Here is a 13,148-nt window from a genome sequence, read left to right on the forward strand (position 1 = left end):
CGAGGTCCAGTGGTGGCAAAGGGAGTTGGGGGCGGGTCTAACGGAAGATAATCGCAAACCATAATTTTTGCAATGTGGCTCGTTGGGACCTGGCATTTTTTTTTTTTTTGCATCTGTTCTCCCCTCAGAGTGTTTTTGAGGCTGACGCAGTTTGCCAGCGCACGGCACATTAACATGCGAGACTTCTCGTTTGTGGGCGGCGGCTGGCTGTCAGGCCGCCGATATGCGCAGCAGGATTTGCTAATTGGAGCTTGTTGGCTGCCAGGGACAAGTGCTGCAAAATGACAGTAATCTGCTTAGCCTGCTGCCCGAGGTTCAATGGCTGATTTATGATGATGACACATGGGGGGGGAGGGGGGGCGTGTCCCCCGCTTAACGCTATCTGTTGCTGCGTTTGTGCGGGTAGCGATTGGGCGGCGACCGGTCCGGGGGTCCGACAAAGGACAAATAGGGACAAACGCCACGGAAAAGATGATGAATGGCAAGGTGTACCTAATGAGGTGTCCCGTGCAAAATGGCAGACGTGTTTTTGTTGTTTGTCACAGACAAATCTCAAGGGTGTTTTTGCAAATATTCATGAATATATTTGGGGGTTTTGTTTTGGATTTAAAAGCGGGGCTGGTGGTGGATTATGAAGACCGTTTGCAAGCTTGCGTTGCATTTTTACTCCACACCAAAAGGGGCAGCGCAAGACCATCAAACAATGAAGATTTTCTTTGATTATTCTTTTTATCTTATACTAATTTGTCTTCTAATTCTTGACTTGCAATTCTGTTTTTTTTTTTTTTTACTATGCTTTCTTTTCTCATATTTTTCCCTCATTTTTTATTTTCCAGATCTTCCAGATCAGATTGTTATTTTTTCACTTTTCTTTTTGTCTTGTTTGTCCTTTTTTTTTTTTGGATTTGGCCTTCATTCTTTTTTCCTTTTTCTTGTTGTCCTTCTTTTGTTTCTTTTCTTTGTTTTGCTTTTTCTTTTTAAGCACGATTAGCATCATTAGCATTATCGTTAGAACAATTCTTGTTCTTGTTAATTTTTCGGGTGGGGGGTTTTGGCCCCTGAAGTTTGAATTTAATCAACACTCTTATTGAATGTACACATTTATTAAAACTTGACCAAAAGTAGCTTTTCAAAAAGAACGATTTTGCGATTATCTTTGAGCGGACGGCACGCGCGGGGTTAAAATGTCCAGCAAATGGGGAGAAAGAGACATCTCTTCCCACACTCAAGTGAATTAGTAATGCGGGGGACACCGAGGTTCTGAAAGAGATCTCGTAACCCCCCCCCTGGAGCCCCGCCTCCAAAGCATCATGATTCTTCCCACCGAGCGAGTCGTAAACTGCTGTTTTTTTTGTTTTGTTTTGTTATGTTTTTTCTTAATGTTATGGCGCTTTTCTCGGTGTGAAAAGGGTGTCGGCGGGCTCGGCGGCTTGACAAAGGGAAACGGCGGGAATGATGAGTCACACTTTGGGAATGTTGGATCCCAAGTACTGTACTGTAGCGTCACACTGGTGCACAGCTTAATGCTTCCCACACATCGCTGACACTATGCAGATTTTATTGCTCGGGAAATCACTCGCGCAAGTCTAAAAACTGTCGAAAGTTAAGGGAAAAAGAGTTTTTCTCATTTAGGTATTCGTTGTCATAAAAGTAGGATAAAAAGTAGAATAAAAAAAAGGACAAATGGGTATTGTCACCTGGTTGATATCAAATATCAATTACGGCCGATATCGGGCCGATACATGGCTCGATATTGGGGCGGGCGAAGTGTATCCGTATCCTGTCCGTACCAAGTATTGATATCAAGTATTTTCCCGGGTTGATACCAAGTATCAACGTCAGAGCAGGCGAAGTGTATCTGTATCCTGTCTGTACCAAGTATTGATATCAAGTATTGACCCGGGTTGATACCAAGTATCAACGTCATTACTCGCGGTATTGTTTCAAAGTCAACTGAAATTAGAGTAGAATACCATAGAACAAAATAGAATGATAATTAGGGATGGCTGAGTATCAGTGTAGGCCAGATGCTAAGTTTACTTGTCCGGTCGATACCAAGCATCGATATCAAGTCGACAGCAAATATCAGTATTGTACCGATACCAGGAAGTTAGCTTTGGATATGTATTAGTAGACACCAAGTATCAATATCGGGCCAATAGCCACTGCTGGTATGGGCCTGATACATGGATTTAGAATACAACGGAATAGAATATGATTAGGGATTGGCCAGTATCAGTTTTGAAGAAACGCTAATAATGCAAGTTTTTCAAAAATAACAATGAGAATGGAGTCGATATTGTCCCCGGTGGCCGAGGGGGGCGCAGCGGAAGCAAAATTGAATTGAAGCATCAAATCGTTTTTTATCACTGTGACTTCAAGTGTTAAAAATAAAAAAACACTTGCAACTCGTTAGCAGCAGATTCTGGGGGCCCCGGTTTGGGGGTCGGGTGCAACGCGTGAAGGCAGCGCTCGTTTCCTGGGAAAGCGAGCTGCGGCCAAGACCAAATGCCGAGGAGCTCCCCGGGGACGCCGTCCGAGGAAGTGCGGTGTGAGAGCGCGCGCGGCCGGCCCCTGGGTAGGGTAGGCTTTTAACAGGGGACCAAGAATTAGGCTTTTAAAACTGAAAGTAGGGTTTCAATACGGGTCTTATTTTCTAGTTTTGAGTATCGGAGTAGGTTTTTAGTCGGTCTGCTGATAAAGTTGAATGGGTCAGGTTTTAACAGGGTTTTTTAAAATAGGGTTAGGCAAAACGGGATTAGGGTTTTAAAGTAGCCTTTTAAGATATGATTAGGCTTTTAAAAAAGATATGTTTTCAAATTTAAGTCATATTTCAACGGAGTCAAGCTTTCAAGCCAGGGTTTTGTTTTCAAAGTGGTTTGAGATGCGTGTTTCAAGTTAAGGTTTACGTTTTTATTTGAACTGTTGACGTTATGAAAATTTTAAACATGGAAAAAACATTTAAGCCAGAGTTAGGGTTTTAAAGTAATCCTGCAATCTACGATCACGATTTAAATTCAAACATCGTTTTTGCTGTTAGGGTTTCAACATAGGTTTAAGGTTTCAAAGTCGAATTTGAACCGAGGGTTTAGCATTTTATTCAAGGTGCGTGTTGACTTGGATGTGGCGCACGTGACTCACGTGGATGGTGTCACTTGTTCCAGCAGAAGGCAGACAGTAACCGTAAAAGCTCAATAAAAAGCATTCTGGCGTTGGTACGGTTTTTTTCTTTTTGTGAGACTGATGAAAACGAGACGTAGTAAAACATTTGCGATACATTGCCGCCCTCTAGTGGCCAAAGTCTTGATTTGCAACGTTTTGTGTTTCACGTTCGAAAATTCGTGTGCGTCTGGATGGATGTCAAGGGCGCCCTCCCCGGAGCCAGGCCGGCCATGAACGGAAGCCAGCCGCGGCCCCCGATGCCCCCCCACCCGCTGAGGGCTACCGCCAAATCTCCCGCCATGCAACCGCACAGAGCCGTAAGCGCCTTCCACATAACTCTAAATTTGTTTTATATCTGTTACCTTTGTTTATAACGTTTTTTAAGGTCGTGTTTTGATCTGTGTTTTTGCATACGGTACTTTGTGAGAAACACGCGTAAAAATTCAAATCTCTTTCCAGGACGACAACTCCCAGGATGTGTACAGCCGTCCACTGAGCAGGCCGCCGCCCGATTACAAAAGAAGCGTCTTTCCAGGTGAGCTTCATTTTTGATTACAAAAATAAATAAATAAAGAGCGAACTCACGCTCAAAAATTAATCTGTTGTGGAATAATGAAGACTTGTGATTTGTCAGTTTCAAGTGTTTTGTCGCCACCTTGTGGATTCTAAATGCCAATTACGACATTATTTTTGGAAGATTTCATTCGTTCTGATGGGTTCTAAGCTCCGCCTCCAAAGTTTGTAATGTTTTCTTTGCAATAATACAATGGGTGATTTTGGACATGATCCCTTGTTTTTCTTCTTTTTTTTCCTTGAGGAAACGTTTTTGTGGTTTTCATAGCAACTCTAAAGAAAGTCATTTTTAAGATTCTAAAAAAATGTGCTCCTCCATCAGGCACAAACCCAGCCCAGTCTTCCACGGGCTCAGAAGACCTCCATTCCATGGCGTGCCACCTTCCCGGTGGCTCCGCCCCCGAGTTGGGCTCGTCAGACCACGGTTTCGACTGCCACCCGCCGTCCTGCGTGGGACAGTTCCCCCATCTTGACCGAATGGCGCTGAACCCAAATAAGGTTCGATTCCTGGGCCCCGCCGCGCAAGGAAACTCCTTCGGGATGAATAACGGGGCCGGCGGGCCGCACCCGAGCCCCGCCCGGGTAACGGGACAGGCCCTTGGGGGCAGGATGGGCAACATGAGCTGGTGCTCTGCCGGCAAGCTGGACCTCCAGCGGAGACCCGGCGGGGCTCCCAATCAGGTGGCGCCCGACCTCCAGATGATGATCAGGGACGGCGAGTCCAGAACCGGCCAGCCCAACCTGAACCAGCCCTCGCCGGAGCAGCGGGTCCCGGGGGCCGGGAACTTTGGCGAAAGCGCTTCGAGCGGTTACCAGGGCGCTCGCGCCAATCGCGTCACCTTCGACTTCCTGCCCGAGGGGGACAACACGGTCCCGGGTATTAACACCGACTCGGACTTCATCGATTCCCTGCTCAAGTCGGGTTCTGGGAACGACGACTGGATGAAAGATATCAACTTGGATGAGATTCTGGGAAGTCACGCGTGAGCGCCAACAGTCGCCGTTTTATACACTCCCAACTGCCGTTAATGTGCCGTTGACGTTTTTGACCGGCAAACTTCAATGCAAATATGTTCCAAACAAATACTTTTCAACTTACTTTGACTTTTACTGAAAACTTGTTGAAACGTGTTTGCAAGTATGTTCAAATACTTTTGCAAATATCAATATACAAAGGCGAATGGCTTAAACTAAACGGTTAGGATTTTTTTCTTCATGCCACCAGGGTATTGACTGTGGAAAATACTTTCAAATACGTTCAAACATATTTGGAAACTCGTTTAACGTGATATGTAAGTACTTTATACAGTGTAATATGTGATTATAAATTACGTTTGGCACATTGGCGATTTTTTATACGAATTTTATGGTACCGATCTTCCTAATCCGGAAGTAAAACGGCTCGTCTACGTTTCCCTTGAAGCTGCCTCGCCATCTTGCAGCTCAAGCGGCGATCCACGCAACATACATCCATCCATCTTGACCGCTGGTTCTCGCGAGACTCGCGTCTGATTAAGACTACTCGGACAGCACTAATAACGGGGCGAAAACAGGCATTTTACTGATTTTAAAATGCAAAGCGGCGTCGATGTACCGCTCTCACTAACACGTACTCCTATTATCAAATCAGTCCCCGTAGGAACCCAGTAATCATAATAGTTCCGCCCTCGGGTGAATTTACTATTAACGCTAATTGTCCGTTTGCGTTTGCTTCCAAACACAGGTGTATCAAATAAAACATTGTAGCTAATAAATGAGACGTTGCCGTTTGGTCGACTCGGTGTTTGCACTCCTCCTCAACTCCGGAACCAAAACGGAACTAAAACACGCGGATTAGGTCTGCGTGTATTATCTCTTACACACGCGGTGGGGAAAGGTGTTTGGGAGGGACGAATTGCTCCTGCACGGAAAGACAGGTAATTATTACTTTGGGAGTGTTTAGTGTGGGAAATCAACATTTCCAATGTTGATTGGTTAAATTATGATACGACCTCTTTAATATTTGAAATGCATCCATATTAAAAAAAAAAAAAAATCAAATTAGCGTTGGTTTTAGCAAGTAAAAAATAATCGATTCATACATAGGCGTCATTGAAATATGCTTATGTGCATGCTGAATGCTCAGATCATTTCCCCCGCATAAAGCCCCATATTTTTTTTTATTTGGATATATTTGCAAATGTTTGAGTGCATATAAAAATGTTCAAACGATTTACGTACGAATGAGTTTGCCAGTCAAAAATGTTTGGTCCACATTGGCCCGTCCGTACACTCGTATTTTCCAGCGTATACCCCAATGTTTTGTATTTATTGTTCAAGAATTATGCGTTATGTCTTATAGATCTTTTCGTGCGCAGTAGTGTACATCCACTGACCGAAAAATGATTCACTACTAACTTGAACGGAAAATGATGACAATACTTGCTGTCTTGGTGTATTTTAGCAACATTGTTAGCCTGCTAGCAAACATCAGCGCTGTCGCTAGCTTTTCATTTCTGTGCCAAAGTTCCTAATCCTTTTTTTTTTTTTTTTAATCAAAGAGCCACAGAAACGTTACTTATTCAAACGACGGCAATAGAGGAGAAAATCACCGTTTTTTTTTCGGCATCGCTCTTCCTGAAGTGTGGATGACGTCATGACGAAAAGGTCTATAAGATGGCAAAAAAAAATATTGAATAACAAAAACGTTCACACTGTGAAAACATTGCTGTAGTGTGTTGCCTTCAAGTCCACAAACTTTTTTTGTTTGTTTGTTTTGCTTACGTTACGGAACCTTTTTCGTATGTGGTCGCTTTCGGAGGGAAATGCAATGACGTAACCGTTTTGTTTCCAGTTCTATTTAATACATATTGGGATTTTAACATGACAGTAATGTAATAAAGAATAAACCAAAAGCCGCTTCATCGCTTGTTTTTGTATGGTTTTGTGGAAATATTTGTACCCCTTTTCGAAATTTATATTTTAAAACCACTAATCGTTTAATCGATTTACACAATTAAAAACAAAACCGCCGAAAACTAGTACTTCTGTTTCACCGCTGGAGGTCAGCAAAGTGCCGCTTTTCGACGATGCTTCCCAGGGTCAAAATCTGCTTTTTGGGTTAGGGAATTAATGTTTGTTTTGTTTGGTTTTTGTTTTGTATTTTTTTGTCAGAAAACACACCTTATACATTGTCTTTTTCTATGTCTGAAACGACTTTTTTCTCAAAACAAGCACTCCATCTACAGGAAGGCGTTTTTTTTCCCTTGAAACAAATGACCAAATGTTTGTTCTCGGTTGAGAACAGACACAACTTGCGAAAAAAAAAAAACACACACCACACAAGACATGTTTTACCACAAAGTATATACTTTATTTCAAGCCAATTTAAAGGTTTTGTATATGACGGGATATATATTTATATATATATAATGTAACAGATTTTACGGTTCTAAAACATGCACATATCTATCAAAACGAAAAAACAAAACAACAGATCGTCGCTGAATATATATCATTTCATGTGCACTTAGAAAACTCTAAATACAAAAAAAAAGAAGAAAAAAAGGATCCTTTAACTACTTTGATTAGTTCTACGGCTAACCGCCGACGAGCCAACGTCGCCATTGACGCTCCTGCGCTAACGTAAAAATAAAATCAACGGCGATTTGCATCCGAACTGAAAAGCGTCGCCGTGCAATACAAGCACTTGTAGTGTACCACTGTTTGTTTTTTTTTTTAAGTTGCATCGTTCTCACCAACACTGTTTGTCCATCTTCAAAAGCGTCGAAAATTAATTCTACAAAAGGAGCTTTCTCACAAGGCGTAAAGTATATATAAAAAAAATCGTTCTTTGCTCGAAAAATTGTTCCATAAAGTTCCATGGTTAATGTCTGGAAGTGTGGCGCCGCCGCTGTCAAGTAAATATTTTTGATCGGCAAACTCGTTCGAACGTACTAACAAATACGTTTGGATGTATTCATGGGCAAAAAACAAACAAAAAAAACACAACATAATACCAAAAAAATCAAATTTTCCAACACATTGCTGCTATATAGTAGGCTAAATGCTAATCAAATAGCATTGAAAAAATTGTATTCAAGTGAATATGGGACAAAAATGCTGTTTTTGTGGCATTTAGCCTACAAGTACAAGTATGCTAGTCCGAAATTTTTACCCCACATTGGCAGCTCGTTTTCGTATTAATGCTACCGAAAGTTATCTATCAAATTCTGGAGTAAATATTTTGGAACAGCAAACTCGTTTGAACAACGTATTTGTAGGCAAAAAAAGACTAGCATATATTGACCTGTGCGGGGAAAAAATGTAAGTATATCTTCCAAAATATTCCTATATAGTATGCTAATTGCTAATCGCATTAAAAAATGAATATTCAAGAGAATACGGGACAACAATTCTATACGTTCAAACCGGTTTGCTAGTCCAAATTTTTTACGCCACATTGGCAGCTCCACGTTTCAGTATTAAAGCTACCGAAAGTTAGCCTTCAAATTATGGATATATTTTTGGCTAGCAAAGTTGTAAAAAACACATTTGAATGTATCCATAGGCAAAAAACTAGCATATATTAATTTGTGGGGAAATAAGCAACGTCGTAAACGACGTCAAAATACCCAAAAAATTACAATGAAACAAAATCTGCCAAAATATTGCTATATAGTACGCTAAATGCTAATAGCATTAAAAAAAAAAAAAACATGCTGTACGTTCAAACCGGTTTACCAGTCAGAAATTTTTACCTTACATCGGCAGCGCCACGTTCCGTATTAATGCTACCGAAGGTTAGCCATCAAACCGCGGTGTAAACATCGGAAAAACTCCAAATCACTCGTCACAAAATCCTCTCAAATGTCAGGGTTAGTCACCGGCGACGACCGCCGTCGCAAAACTACAAAGACAAAAAAAAGTCACGGTAAACCTACGATTTTTTTTCTTCTCGCTAGCTTATGATACATTTTGTTCATACTCGGGCTGATCGTTGCCAAACCGGAAGCAAAACGACAAACAAAAATAAAAAGAAAAAACATCTTTGGAATCTGCCATAAGTCCATCGGAGCGGACCGTTTCGGAATTATTCCGAAAAAGAAAGGAAAAAAAAACAAAAAACAAGAAAAATCTCCGAACTTTTGTTCTTTCGCGCTAACCTCGCTATCGACGTGACTCTTAAACCCGCTTGGACACATCCCGTCCGTCCTTAAAACATTTTTTTCGAACGATCAGAAAACGAAGCCTCATGAAACACTTGGATCAAAGATGCAATGTGAACTGCGCCATCTAGCCGAGAAAAAAAGTTTCATGAGTTTTCAAATTCCGTTTTTTTTTCATCTAATTCCATCGAACAATTGCCATTTTTTTTTTCTTTAGGAATATTTTAGCATCAAGCTAGCAGCCAATCATGATTCTCAGGATATTTTATAGCGCTTCACTTTTTGAGTCGAGACTTTTGATACAATTTTCATTTAACGACACAAAAAATTGCGAACCTTTCGTTCTTCCACAGTATAGCGCCAACTACTGCTCGGGAGGACTCACTTTTTTTTTTTTTTGCCTTAAGTATCAGTGTCTAGTATCGACAGCGAGTACCCGATAGCATAATTATAAAGTGGACAGTACTCGCTCATCCCTAGTTGTTTCTTCATGTGGTGAAATAAAAAAAAAAAATCTAAGCTATCATACACCTCTAAAAAAGAATACTAACCGAGATATAAAGAAGCTAAAAAAAAAATGTCCCTACATCCCGTTAAAACGTGTGAAAAAACTCACGGAGGGGGCGAAGGAAGCGGTTGGCGTGGCTCGCCGCCCTCCAAGCAAAACGAAGAAAGAAAGCAAAAAGTCCAACTTAGAACACGCTGGCACAGCCAAGCGGCGATGCGCTGGCCCCTCCCCCGCCAAAAACGCATTTTCGGGGCGGGGCCTATTGATACCTTGACTCCAAATCCGTATCGTTGCTCAAATACATCATTTTCGGTTGAGACGGAGAGACAAAAAAACAAACGAGAGGAAGAGAAGCTGGATGAAGGCGGAGGCTCCAATGTCGCCGGTTGCGTTATTGTCTGCTCGCGGGCCAGCCTTGAAGACACAGACAAAAATCCGAGGACGCGCAGAGACCAGACCAATACTGCCGCAGAGTGGGGGGTGGGGGGGGTGAAATGTCCGGTGAAAAGCGCGCCGGCCGGGAGAGGCCCCGCCCCCTCTATAACCACGTGAGGAAGCTCTCCTTGTCGATCTTGGTGGCGGCCAGGACCGACTCCATGTCGTTGAGGATGTCGGAGCTGAGCGCCTCCTGCAGGCTGGGCATCAGCTCCTCGCCCTCCACCGCCATGCTCTCGCCCTCCAGGGTGCCCAGGTCCACGTCCGTCCCCGGGATGGCGTCCAGGTAGTCCGGGAAGCGGCTGGGCTGGGTCCCCATGGAGGTGGGCAGCGGGTCACCTGGCCGGCGCGGACGCAACGTCAAATTCGGGGGAGGGGGACTCGGAAAAACCCCGGACCGCTCGAAAATTCGACTTCGAACCCTATCGCTGCCTCCGAGCCTATTTTCAAACTCTAAGCCCTATTTTGGAACCCCGAATCTACACTGAAAACCTCATGCTAATTTGGAACGCAAAACCCTAAAACGACAACTTAAAACCCTAACCCTCCCTGTCAAAACCTACTTGAAAACTCGAAGCCCATTTCGCAAGCCGAAAGTTCTAACATGACTTTGAAACCCTACTTTGAAACCACATCCTTAAAACCCTACCTTTGAAAAACTACTTGAAAACTTGAAGCCCATTTCGCAAACAGAAAGTTCTAACATGACTTTGAAACCCTACTTTGAAAGCACATCTTTAAAACCCTATTTCAAACCCTACCCTGAACGTGTAACCCTACTCTGAAACCCCCCCAGCCCCATTTTGGAACCCCAAATCTACACTGAAAACCTAATGCTAATTTGGAAAGCAAAACCCTAAAACGACTACTTAAAACCCTAACCCTACCTTGAAAAGCTACTAGAAAACTCGAAGCCCATTTCGCAAGCCGAAAGTTCTAACATGACTTTGAAACCCTACTTTGAAACCACATCCTTAAAACCCTAACCCTACCTTTGAAAAGCTACTTGAAAACTCGAAGCCCATTTGGCAAGCCGAAAGTTCTAACATGACTTTGAAACCCTACTTTGAAAGCACATCCTTAAAACCCAATTTCAAACCCTACTCTGAAACCCCCACACAACTTTGAAACCCTACTTAAACACCCTAGCGCTACTTTCAAACGTAAAGCGACTTCGAAACCCTAATCCTACTTTGAAGACTCAATTTGAAACTCCAGTACTACTTTGGAACGCCTAATTTGAAACCCTAACCCTACTTTCAACCCCTGCCACAACTTTAAAACACAAAACTACTTTGAAACCCCAATTCGCAACCCTAAACCTGCTTTGAAACCCTTCTTTAAGACATTTGATGTTTACATCAAAGGGAAAGCATCGAAAGAAGACACGAGGGAGCTGAAATTTCACCCAAACGGCGACAACGCGTCAAAGTTCAACATGGGAAGCCAAATTAGTTATCACACTAGTGGGGTGTCCCTGAAAGTTGCCTAAAATGACGACGTGGAAGAAAATGAGCCAAAAATGGTGAAAATAACGCACAAAGGGGTCAAAATCTTCCACCGCTTTCAAACACAAAGCTACTTTGTAATTGTAGTCCCGATGCGAAAGCCCGGATGGGACACCCTCGGCGGCCATTTTGCCCTCACCCGTGTCCATCTCGTCCACGCTGTTGAGGAAGTCGTCGGGGGTGCGGGGGACGCTGTAGCTGCTCATGCTCAAGCCGCTGTCCGTGCTCTCGTCCCTGGAGTGGTACGTCCCGCTGCAGACGGGAGAAGGGCGCTAATTGGACGTGTGGGCGGGGAAGGCGGGGGCGGGGTCAGGCCCGCCAATCTATTCGCTGGAACTCGCGCACCCATACACAGGGCGACGTCATTCCAGACTAAAGCAATCGATTACTTGATACGTGGATCCAATCGTCTAGTAGATGATGAGGTACGAAAGTAATTGAGTACTTGATAGTGTCGAGTACCGACCTGTTGAGGAATGGGTCAGAGCTGTTGGCGGTCATGGTCCGGGCGTCCTGGGCCATCGGGGAGGACACGGGGTTGCCGCCGCCGCCGCCGCCGCCGCCGCCATCTTGCTCCATGCTGGCCGGAAGCTGGTTTCTCAGAGCCAGCTCCTGCAAAAAAACAACAACACTTATTGTTAGTTTTGCTTTCATTTTGACCTTCGTTTCTTCAATTGAGTTTACATTTGTTCGCCGGTTTTATTTTTTGGGATAAAGTATATACATATTTTAAATAATTACATATAACGTGTACATAAATATTAAAAAAAAAAATATATATATATATATATATAAATATATATATATATATATGTACATAAATATTAAAAAAAATATATATATATATATATGTACACAAAAATATAGTAATATATTAAACACGTAATTATATACATAATTTTAAAAAGGGTGTATATTTTTTAAATAATTATCTGACATAAATAAAAAAAATATATACATATTCAAATACATATAAAATGAAAGCATATACAGGTATACATTGTTGTCCATTTTCATTGTTTTGCTAGTTTTTGTCTTCATGGAGACATTTTGCCCCTCGAGAGTTTACATCAGTTCATCCACCAGGAAAAAATAAAAAATACAATTACAAATGCAATCTCAAGAGTCCGGTTTATACGCAAACATCCACTACGGATGTTCAATACCACTTGTATTTTTGATACATAAAATTCCAATTTACACAATTACTTTCCTGTCTTTGTGACACCCGTATGGCAATAAAGACTCGTTATCGGCGGCCGGTATCGGCACATTCTTTGAGTACCCGATACCTTGAAATAAAGCCTTTTTTAACTACCTAGTATCGGTATTTGTCCGAGTGTCCTTAAGTGGCTCGAGTCGCTTCCCGACTTAAAAGGATGATCGGGAGCCGCGCTCTAAACAAACGGCGGGCGGCCCTCGCTCGTCGCGCTCATAAAGTCGCGGGACGGCCTCGAGTAAACTCCCGAAGTCGGGGGGAGCGCGCGTCACCGGGAAGCGGTCGAATTAGCGGCGGTGACTCACGGGACTCGGCGGCCTAACAATCAAAGCGGCCATTTTCAAAGTTCCCGGTCGGATGAGTCACGCTGCAAAAGGTTCTTCCAGATGGAGCGTTCCCAAAGCAAAGCGCCTTTGCGCAATTACACAGCATCTGCTCGCTTAGGGGACGCTTACGCGACGCGCTTTTTAATCGGGCCCAAACAAGTCGGGCGGAGCGCTTTTCGCCTTCTTCTATTTTGATCGCATTCCGCAAAAAAACTTTGGTTTGCGGTTTATTACTCATTTGTAAGGTATGGGCACGACTTTGCATTTCAA

At 43.0% G+C, this 13,148-nt stretch overlaps 2 protein-coding genes across 3 annotated transcripts in view; one reads left to right on the forward strand and one right to left on the reverse strand.

Moving 5' to 3' along the window:
• maml2 (mastermind like transcriptional coactivator 2) overlaps nt 1–6,638 on the forward strand; it is a 28,635-nt gene extending 21,997 nt beyond the window's left edge. The window contains exons 3-5 of the mRNA XM_088427681.1: nt 3,366–3,479; nt 3,622–3,697; nt 4,058–6,638. Of these exons, the coding sequence (XP_088283807.1) occupies nt 3,366–3,479; nt 3,622–3,697; nt 4,058–4,722 (855 nt within the window). The 3' untranslated portion in view covers nt 4,723–6,638. The remainder of the gene's footprint in view (nt 1–3,365; nt 3,480–3,621; nt 3,698–4,057) is intronic.
• Nucleotides 6,639–7,063: 425 nt separating this feature from the next.
• Nucleotides 7,064–13,148, reverse strand: part of yap1 (Yes1 associated transcriptional regulator) — a 33,954-nt gene continuing 27,869 nt past the window's right edge. For both annotated transcript variants that reach the window (XM_088427687.1, XM_088427686.1), the window contains 3 exons: nt 11,800–11,945; nt 11,473–11,585; nt 7,064–10,164 (listed from right to left, as the gene is read on the reverse strand). In XM_088427687.1, coding sequence (XP_088283813.1) covers nt 9,929–10,164; nt 11,473–11,585; nt 11,800–11,945 — 495 coding nt within the window. In that variant the 3' untranslated portion in view covers nt 7,064–9,928. The remainder of the gene's footprint in view (nt 10,165–11,472; nt 11,586–11,799; nt 11,946–13,148) is intronic.

The sequence above is a fragment of the Hippichthys cyanospilos genome, chromosome 11 (genome assembly GCF_059441005.1).
Source record: "Hippichthys cyanospilos isolate Australia breed blue-spotted pipefish chromosome 11, RoL_Hcya_1.0, whole genome shotgun sequence".
NCBI lineage: Eukaryota > Metazoa > Chordata > Actinopteri > Syngnathiformes > Syngnathidae > Hippichthys > Hippichthys cyanospilos.